At 44.0% G+C, this 10,174-nt stretch overlaps 1 protein-coding gene and 1 long non-coding RNA gene across 2 annotated transcripts; both read left to right on the plus strand.

The window, feature by feature from the left end:
- The first annotated feature begins 939 nt into the window (after positions 1-939).
- Positions 940-2,413, plus strand: LOC143171068 (uncharacterized). Its single transcript, XR_012997134.1, has 2 exons — positions 940-1,001; positions 1,457-2,413. It is a non-coding gene; the product is annotated as an uncharacterized LOC143171068 (long non-coding RNA).
- Positions 2,414-5,818: 3,405 nt separating this feature from the next.
- Positions 5,819-8,099, plus strand: LOC143171115 (feather keratin B-4-like). The gene is made up of 2 exons (XM_076359878.1): positions 5,819-5,871; positions 7,308-8,099. The coding sequence occupies exon 2, from the start codon at positions 7,329-7,331 to the stop codon at positions 7,683-7,685; it is 357 nt and encodes a 118-aa protein (XP_076215993.1). The 5' UTR covers positions 5,819-5,871; positions 7,308-7,328; the 3' UTR covers positions 7,686-8,099.
- The last annotated feature ends 2,075 nt before the right edge of the window (positions 8,100-10,174 follow it).

Here is a 10,174-nt window from a genome sequence, read left to right on the forward strand (position 1 = left end):
CAGCACACTAAAGCACAGAGGTGATTTGTTTTGTGAACTCTTGCAGATCTTCTGTATTTTCTTTTGCCTCTGAACAGAAAATCACAACTACACATTCTCTCCCGTGCCCCTCTGAAGCCTTCACACCACGGCCCAGATTTGTGTAGGCTAGCACAGCCTTCTGGCTGTGGCGATATTATGACTCTGTGTCTGATGTGAGGAAAATCCTTCAATAACTACTAAAATAGTGAGGGTTTTTTTTTTTTTACTTGGATGTGAATAGAATAGAGCAAGGCAATCCTTTAAAGTCACACTGGAGAGCCGGATGCTTTATCCTGTGTTACGGGACACCTGAGGTTGGAGTTTAGCTCCATGTGCTTCCTTTTGTTCCCAGGGAGAGACCCTACTGTAAGAGCAGACCCCAGGGGCCATGGCTGAAAGCAGAGGGAGCTGAACACGAAACTCCTAACTCCTACGGGAGATGGTTGCAATGCTGCACCTCGCTTGGGTGTTTGCAGTGTCCTCAGTGATTCAGTGTCTCAACACTGACCTGCACCAGGATGGGAAAGGGATTAAAAGTCTTGCATATTCCTTGATATTCCCAGAGAAAATGTAATAATGGTCCCCAAGAAGGTAACAATATATCCAGAGTTAAAGCATTGTAATGAACATAGAGTATGAAAACAACTTCAGAAACAGAAGCTTCAGTATCTGTAAGAAAAAAAATAATACATAGACATACTGCAAACCTGGGGAAGTCAGCTGAGTGATTTGTAAGAAGGAAGAACCTGGGAGACACTGAGGAAAACCTGGGCTGAGTAATACTTGCTAACAGTGAGGAAACTATTTGCATGAATGAGAAGTTGAGGAACGACGTGTAATCTGTGTGTTTGGGAACTAATTAAGATCTTGTTCATGAGGTGTCATAGACCAGCGGGCAGCCCAAGAAACGGTATAAAAAGGGCTCACAGCAGAGATAGCCTCAGTCAGCTGCTCCTTACTTCTCCTCTTTGGTGTCTTGAGTAAGTTTGACCCCGCTTAATCTTTCTGATTTAAAGCATCGTGCTTGAGCAGGTTTAACTGAATCTTTCAGAAATACTCTGCTTGTCTTGCTTATGCCTCTTTTTCCTTGAAAACACTCTCCTTTCACAGGCTTTGGTAGATGTAGTGGGTTTTGCTGCAAAACCTGGTGACGGGTGATCTCCAGCTTGTTTGCCACAGGTCACTTTGGGGGTGGGCCAGCTTGGGCAGCGCTCAGCATGTGGAAAGCCTGGGAGAGCGCAGAGGAGCTGCCGGGGAGGGAGGAAGGAGGGCAGGGAAGGGGGAAGAGAAAGAGAGAGAAAAACACCCGAGCCTTAGCAGAGCAACTCCATATGGCACACCCTGAGCCCTCCCTGCTGCCGGCGAGGCAGAGCAGGGTGGTCTGTGCGGTGGCTCGTGAGCAGTGAGTTGAATCAGGCTGCCTGGTGTATTTCAGGTTCACCTCCCTGCCCGAAGGATGTCCTCCTCCAGCCAGCAGCTCAGCTCCCGCTGCTACCCACCCTGCGAGATAGCCTGCCCGCAGCCCATCGCCAATGCCTGCAACCAGCCCTGCGTCACCTCCTGCGGGGACTCCCGTGCCGTGGTCTACCCACCGCCCGTGGTCATCACCTTCCCGGGCCCCATCCTCAGCTCCTGCCCTCAGGAGAGCTTTGTGGGCACCTCAGCCCCGCTGGGGCTGGGCCGCCCCAGGGGCCTGCAGGGCTCCCTTGTCTATGGGGGCTCCTTGTCGTCCTCCAGCCAGGTCTGGAGCCAGCGCTACGGGGGCTGTGGGCCATGCTAAGCATGGCAGAAGGTGTGGAAGGCAAGAGAAACAGCGGAGGAACTGACGGCAAGACCTGGACATGCAGCTGAGCTGAGAAGCTCTCCAAAGCCTTGGGCACCCACAACTCCCAGCTAATCCATTGGGACCTATGGGTGCTGCTCAGCACCCATGGGAACTGCCCTTCTGCTTGTCCTTCTTATGCTCTATTTGCTTGTGATGTTGTTGCTGTAAACCTGCACTGGTTTCTCAAAATGTGTGTTTTCCGTTCTGACAGTATGGGTGGGAAATTGGGTCATTTTGTGCTTTAGCCTCTCTGTGTACTGCTTTTCTGGTTTTATGTTCAACCTAGAAGATGTAACACAATTTCTATCAGGGAAGTTGCTTTGCTCTCCCATGTGTTAAGCTTTTGTGCTCAACAAAGCCGTCCTGCATGCTGCAAAGCAGAACTTGGTTGGCAAAATTAGATTTGCCACAGGGAAGAAAGAACACCTTGTGTGAAACACTCATTCCTTGTTGACGAATTGCTTGTGATCAGGTCTGATAAACTGGAAACACTCCTTCAATTTTTTTGGCTTGTTATTAGTGTAAATGCCATTTCTTGTTCCTAATAAAAATCATGCTGCATCCTAATATTAGCATTCTCTTTTTGTTTTATTCCAGCCTTTCTTCACACCTCTCTCCCTTACATCCCTTTATTAGCTGATGATTATAAATGGACCTACATGCACAGGGCCAGGATATGTCCTGTGCAATGCATAATTCCTCCTTCCCAGCAGCTGGAATGAGAATCAACATCTCACACGGTTAATGCCATCATAAAAATGCCTTTGCACTGGGAAGTATGTGTGCATACTGGTCAAAGAATATGTATGCAGAGTGTTGTTGTTAGGGTTAGAATATGCCAAATGTTTAGCATAGATATATTTTTATATTCAAATAAATATATCCACTTCACTTTTGTCCTCACTTTATACCCCTGTTGTCACTGTGCACAAGGAGCTGGCTGAACCTTGCACACTGTGTTTTGAAGAAAATACCAAAGTCACATCTTTGGGACACATGGGAATATAGCCTAGAAATACTTTAATAGCAGACCGCATTAAGATGGCATCCTGTGCCCGATTAGGCTGTTAGGGTTGCATTCTACTTATATCAGACAAAAGAGTCTATTGTTACACAGTCACATCATCAGAATTATACAAACAGCTCTGACATTTAAGGAAGATTTTTAAAAAATCAAAGCCTCCAAGAAAGGAACTGCTGGAAACTGGAGAACCTCTCTGCTCCCAAGGAAGTTGGGGACAGTTTGGTGTCATCTCAGAAAAAAACAACACCCACCCACCCCCAAAAGACACTTTCATCTTGACAGCAATGCTATCTCAGGAAGTCCCAGATATGCATCAGTAATTCTGATCTGGAAATGGCACCACAAGTTTCAAGACAAGTTGAGGGTGTGCCAACACTTCAGCTCAGAGACATGAATTCGCCTCGTCTAGAGGTGTCTGAGGTAACTCTGATTTACTCAGCTTGAGTCACGCTCTCAGCTAAGCCACAAGAGCGCAGTGGAGTCTTGTGTTTTCTCTACGAATATTTATTTTATGGTCCCAGCTAGGTTTTGTGGCCATTCCAGCAACAGAGTTTAATGTGTCCACATTAACAGCAGTCATGCTTTTTGGCTTGAAGTATAGACCAAGGCATGAATATTATTTTTAAGAACTTAAACTGTTCCTCAAACAGAAAGCGCTACTCAACCCCTCCTTGTTGGCAGTTACTCCTTTTTCATTGCATTCTCCTTCTCTCAGATGGCTCATCCACTCGTGTGCTGTTATTTGACTCCTCCTAGGGTGTAGTAGACATGCCAGTACAACCTGGGTGTGCTATTTTACCAGATGAGACAAACTCCACCCACACTGTATGAGATGTACTCTTGGATGGATGACTTCAAAGCCATCCACCGTGGGCTTGGAAGAATTGCACAGAAATACCTGGGCATCCTGAGCAGAGTTTGGATTTCAATTACAAAGTGAAACGAAGGTTGTCCCTTTGCTATTCTTGATTGTGATGTTCACCCAAGCTAGCTAGCCTGGAAGAGTTTTTAGTCACGCTTGTAAAGAAATAATCCAAAATCAATTCATGGAAGATTTTGCAGATACATTTGAATGTCTTTTTTGATTGTGTTACAATAAAATTTTGTGCTTGATATAGATAAAAACATTTTATGCTAATTTAGTAAATGGGTTTGATGATTGTTTGCGTACAATGGATCCACATGTGCCACAGCAGTACTGTGATTTGTCATACGAGGAATCCGTGCAAAGGCAGTCCATATGTCATGCTAACTTTGCTTTTCATAGAGCTATTTGTCTCTGAATATTTTACTATACCATATTTGCACTGGCAAAAATGGCTGTGAATGGTTTGAGTCGGTAAAGCACATGAAACTTCCATTATGTGGGAAAAAACATTAAGATGGACTCCAGACACCACTTTGTGGGTTCATAAAATTACAAAAGCAAAGCATGTGGCTGTAACCCCGAACATCATGAGTCAAAAGAAGCAGTTTGGGGTGCCAGCAGTATTGATACTAGTATGTAGCTCCCTTTGCCCTATCAGGAGGGCAGGATGGTTAGAAGAGGGATGCATCTCCAAGAGTTATGTGATTCATCTGCAGGTATCTGCAGGTATCTGTAGGTATATGTCATCACTGTTGTCACCTGCTTCCAGACAAAGTGAAACCAGGTGTGGTTCGGGCAGGAGGAGCAGACCGGGTGGGTTGTTTCTCCGCAACATCTTCTTCCTTTTGTTTCTATTCCTGTTTCTCATTTATGTGAATCCTTTACCGTAAACTATCAGTATCTTTAAAGGGTGTTTCCGCAGGCATTGCTAGGAAACAACACTGAAGAAAATTCCAAGGCAGCCCCGGAAAACAGGCTTCCTCAACCTTCTTGCATGGGTCACCTGTACAGCATTACACTGTGGTATTGGTAACAGTTACCAAGTGCTGATGGACAAACTGGAATAAAATTAATATTTTAGAACAGAATTCTCAAGGTTACTCAAAACCAGGCAGTCAACTTTAAATTCTGTAGAAGGGGCTGGATTTTAGAGGCAAAGAACTCATCTTCTTGAGGTTAAAAAAGCATTTGTAAATTATGTCAACTTGGGTACACAAAATGGATAGTCACTATTGGAAATAGTTTTATCAGTAAATAGCTGAAGAACTGAAGGCAGGGTACTGGATCTGAGGAAGAAATCTGCTGAAGTAAGCAGCCAATCTTCTGCATCAGCTGAAACTGTACTTTAAGATTCCAGCCCAAGGTTTTCCGAGGGTGATGCATGGCTTCACTCGCTGACCTGTTTCATCCCAAACTATGAATCGTTCATCATTCAGGACCCCTGAGGTCTTCAGCAATGATCCCATGGAGTCCCTGACAATGAAAGCTGGACATGAATTTCTCATTGTCTGAGGCTCCCGTCCCCCATGCCAGGGCTGGATAACAGCAGCTCCCTGCTTATAGGTTACCCCACCTGTACTCTTAAAGCATGAAGTGGGACATGTGCTTTGTGTTTGTTTCTTGGCCAGGAGGACGGGAACAAACGCTTCCCGTTTCCAAACCTACACCTCAATAGGAAGGTGTCTGTGGAGTCTAATGTGCCTCATATTAGAGTCATAGAAATTAATGTGTGTGGGTATGATGGGATAAATTGCACAATGCCCCCTTTACTGGAGCATGACTTCGAAAAGTGGAGTAGTATCTCAGGTATGTCAGCATATTGTTTTCATGGATACTTCAGAGCAATCTTTGCTCTATGAGGCAATCAGAGAAATAGGAAAAAGCAATAAAAGAAAAAAAATGACTCTGCCAGAGTAATGACAAGAACACAATAGTAATCACCATCGCTGAGCAAAATAATTACATTATCTGGGGCAGTTACAGGTGGAGTAAATTTTTGTTTGATAATGCATTAGGACATCATATATGAAGAATGTTTCATATCCTCCTGATTGCCTAAGAAAAGGCATAAAAGCACTCACAGTTCTGGGCTGCTCTACCCATTTCTCCTGACTTGCTCTTTGCTGTGAGAGGGTAAGTCTGAGCCTGATGCTATTGCTATTAATATGTTGCTGTAACAATGCAGGATTTTAGCTGAAACAAAACTGTGATTCTTAGAAACGTGTGAAATGTTTGAAGATTTCTTTCGGAAAGGGCTGTTTCCTGCTTAGTGGCAGGCTGCAAAAAAAGGCAGGAAAAGAGTTTTCAGAGCAGTTGAAAGTCTGGGATATGCAAACTTATTTATAGTGAGATTTAGTGAATTCCTATTTCCTCCAGCTTGACCATCCTGCCTTTATGAATCTGCCTTACTTTGTTCGCATTGAGTTGTAATGGTGACTACCAAGAAAAGTTAACTCTGAGTCTCAGACTGAACTAGGAAGCCACCATTAGCAATAATGTTTTGTCCTGTTCTTTGCAATTATTTCTGAATTAATCTGAAGCCTGTCATGCATTGCATTATGTACTTGTTATGGTCAGGACTTTATTCCTTTTCTGTATTCCTAGCCTTTCATTTTGTGGGGTTTAGTAAGGCGGGAGAGATATCAAGAGGAGTTGCAAATCGATTTTTATGAGTGATTAAGTGATCTTATGATTAAAGAAAAGGACTCCACAAAATTACACACAGTTCCTAGTTCTGCCAGTCATCTGTCACCTCGGTCATCTTTAGCAGGTCAGCTGGGACCACGGTCACAGGAGTCCTAGTTATACTGGAAACCTCACTGATACTGCGTTCCCACCCAAATGTGGGATATTCTGCCAAGCAAATTCTCTTTATGAGCTCTTCAGGGATGTGGCTGCTGCTCATTTTATCTTTGTACCGAACGTGCAGGGGAGCCCCGGTGCCAGCTGTAGCATCTGAAAGATTGGGGAATAACACTGTCGTTAACAACCAGGCTTGCCTGAATTGTAACTCCATCTCTGCTGTTACCTCACCAAATGGCTCTGGGCAATGCATTCACTTCTCAGCCTCAGTTACCTCTTCCTTAAAGCTGGAATAACAATGACTTGCCTCATAGAGTTGTAATGATTACAGGTAGTGCAGAACCAGCACAGGATGTTACTACATACGTGCTAGCCAGTGTTTCTGTTCTTTTCTGCAGTTATTTATAAAAGAAATGATCAAGTGTCAGAGTAAGTCAGATTCAAAAAGGAATGGTGGAAAGAAGAAATGGAAAAGGATAGACAGATAGCTCGAGTTCAAATACACAATTTCTTTGACTGTTAATGATGTTTTTATGTATCAAATTGGCTCCATAATTAAGAGCCAAAAGAAATGGAGATTGTTCTGAGGGAGAAGAGGAGGGCATGAGAAGATGAGAAAAGGGACATGGCTGCTGAGACAAAACTGAAATCTCCACCCTCCTTCTGGTCTTCTTGCTATCTCTTATTCTTTCTCTTCCAAGCACAATCTCCATTACCTTGGTGTCTGAGCTTTCAGCCTTGTGTTGCCTCGGTGTTGTGTGTTTCAGATTTATCTCCATTCCCAGAAGATGTCTTCCTACAGACAGACGATTAGCTCCCGTTGCCTTGCGCCCTGCGAAGTGACCTGCCCGCAACCAATTGCAAATGCCTGGAGCCAGCCCTGTGTAACATCCTGTGGTGACTCGAGAGCTGTGATCTACCCACCACCTGTGGTCATGACCTTCCCAGGACCCATTCTCAGCTCCTGCCCTCAGGAGAGCGTAGTGGGCAGCTCAGCACCATCCAGCATTGGGAGCTTGTTTGGATCGATGAGCTCTCTGGGTCCCAGCGGCTCCTATGGCTCTAGGAGCTTGTACAATTATGGGAGGTCATATTCTTCCTATGGATCCAGTGGTTATGGTTTTGGGAGCTGCAGACCATGTTAAAAGTGCAGTGAATAAGGAGCAAGGAGCAATCACCCAGCACGGAGGAAGATGTGCCTCCACAATCCCTGTTACTGGCATTGCTTTCCTGGAGAGTGAACTGTGCATCTCTGAAAATCACATTTACATGTAATTCTCAAGCTAACGATTTAATTTAGTTTTCTGACTATTCTTTCCAGTGGCTCCTGATAATAATGGCCTTGAATTAGTTATATCAATGATCTTTGGCTGGTTGAAAGTGGGACGAGTCTTCCCATGCCATGAAAAAGAAAGAGTAATGTATGTAGAGTGCATAGCCCTGGAACAATTCTTTGCTTGCAGCCTTTAATGAGACCTTGGCAATATTTTCACTGTGTTTTTCATTCTCAGTAAGATCTTCTACGTCTTACTTCCTCATTAAATTATTTTGCATCAAAATTCTGAGCTTTCTTGTCTTTTTTTTTGTCCACCATTTTTTGTTTATATACCATTCTGGGTGAGCATCAATCTCTGTAGTGAAACATGACTGCTTTCTTTCAACGCCTAAAGTTGGCAGGTGACCAGGCCCTTTAAGCAGGAGTAAGAAATGACTGCTTTCTGCAGAGAAGTAATTTCATGCTGGATAAACATGTTTTGTAACCCTTACAACTAAGTTTGAAATTTCCTCCAGGACAGGTGTGGTTACAGTGTGTATTTGCTACATGCTGGCAAAGAAAGTTAAACACATGAGTAACTTTGAAGATCTTCCCTGTGTCTCACTACTTGCCCGAAGCTCCAATTTAATTACATCCCCATACATTGGTTTTATGGTATTTTTCATTGTTTAAAAGCAGCATGTAACCATCTGTGGATAGAACTTTCCTTTGAATAGCCAACAGGAATTTTTAACTGAATGGCAAATCTTTGCAGAAATTCTGTGAATTCTTTGAACTTTCACATTAATACCTCTAAATTCTTGGCAGCCCCAGTTAAAATAAATAGAAGAATAATCCTTAAGTCTTCCCTGCAGAGCAACACATATAATTCAGACCAAATAATATTTTTCATCTCAGAACTTTACACCTAAATTTCAGGCTACTCAGGGATGACTGTGAATGCTGGGCATGTTCAGCACTTCTCTTTGTTCAACAGCAACAGGGTTCCAGGCTGCTCAGTATGTCCTGTAGAGCTGTTTTTCTAGTGATGCAATCTGCATAGGAGTACAGCTATTAAGAGGCATTCACCCTATCCTTTGTGTTTTGCAAGCAGCAATGCCAACCAGGACTCTGATGGATCAGATATCAGACACTGCTCAGCACTTCTGCTCTTCCCTGTGTGAAGCTGCTGTTCCTAGGAATACCATCAATGCACTGACTTGAGCAGGCTAATTCCAGGCAAATCCCAGTCTCATGCTGCAGCAATTTGTTTGGACGGGATCAAGTATGTGGTAATAACTTCAAAGGGTTTGGAGGTATGACTTCACTTTTAAAACGAGCTGAAATGAGATGAGGCTACAATGAGGTAGCCAGGAAACACCTCTTTCTTGTTAGGATGTGTCTGAAGGCTTTGTCTTGTTTTGATCCTTCCTCTGTCTCCAATGCACTGCATGATTATTCTTGGAGTCGCTAGGATGCTGTCGAAAAACCAGTACTTCTTTGTGCAGGTATGCAGAGCACTAAAGCAATCAGATCAGGTATTTTCAAGACACATCACTATGGTGTTGATCACTAGAGAAGTCCTCTTTTCGAGATCTTTGTTTTCGTTCCACACAGAACGGTAGAATTACATTGATCCTCTTCTCAGCCCATCTTGCTGCACCTCTGCACTGGACTTGCAATAACAGCCAGTTTCTCATGCTGCGGTGAAAGGGTGCAGCCAGACATCCTTCAGTGTGGGTGCTGTCAGCATACCTGGATGAAGCTGCCCTGCCTACGTACTTGTTACGCTACAGAAAAGGCACACGTGGGAGCCAGAAGTTAGAGCCCGGACTATAAATAGATCACTGTAGTATGTCTTAATTGATCGATGGACTCTACTGGCTTTGAATGGTGCTTGAAGACACAACACTCCACAACACCAGTATTTGGTAAAGTGACCTGCAGAGACTGTCCCTTGGAGAGCAAGGAACTGCAAAATTTGTGTTGCTGATTCTCCTCTGCCAGCCGGAGTTTGCATGTTATGAACATAGACCTGAGCGAACACCAAAGGACAGTTCTTTAACTGCCTTCCATTGTTCTGTACTGCTCCTGACCATCAGCAATCTGCCTCTTCCCAAATGCACAGCAGACTGAACTTGGATTACACTTTCATGTAAGTGTAATCACAGACGAACACAGTAGAAGACAAGAGAACTAATTTCACTGGCAGACCCAATGCATCTCAGGTCACACCACATGCAGACACGAGATGGGAGGAACACCAGCTGCTGTTTATGATGATAATCTGGATGCAGTGCTGAGATCTTGACAATTTGCTGGCCACTGCAACATCTGACTGCGAGGTCTCCTGCAGCTCTTGGTCAGCCGTGGGAAGTC

This window comes from Aptenodytes patagonicus, chromosome 26 (genome assembly GCF_965638725.1).
Source record: "Aptenodytes patagonicus chromosome 26, bAptPat1.pri.cur, whole genome shotgun sequence".
Lineage (NCBI taxonomy): Eukaryota > Metazoa > Chordata > Aves > Sphenisciformes > Spheniscidae > Aptenodytes > Aptenodytes patagonicus.

Excerpts from the sequence above, each read along its gene's own strand:
- LOC143171115 (XM_076359878.1), top strand. The coding sequence starts at position 7,329 with ATGTCTTCCTACAGACAGACGATTAGCTCCCGTTGCCTTGCGCCCTGC.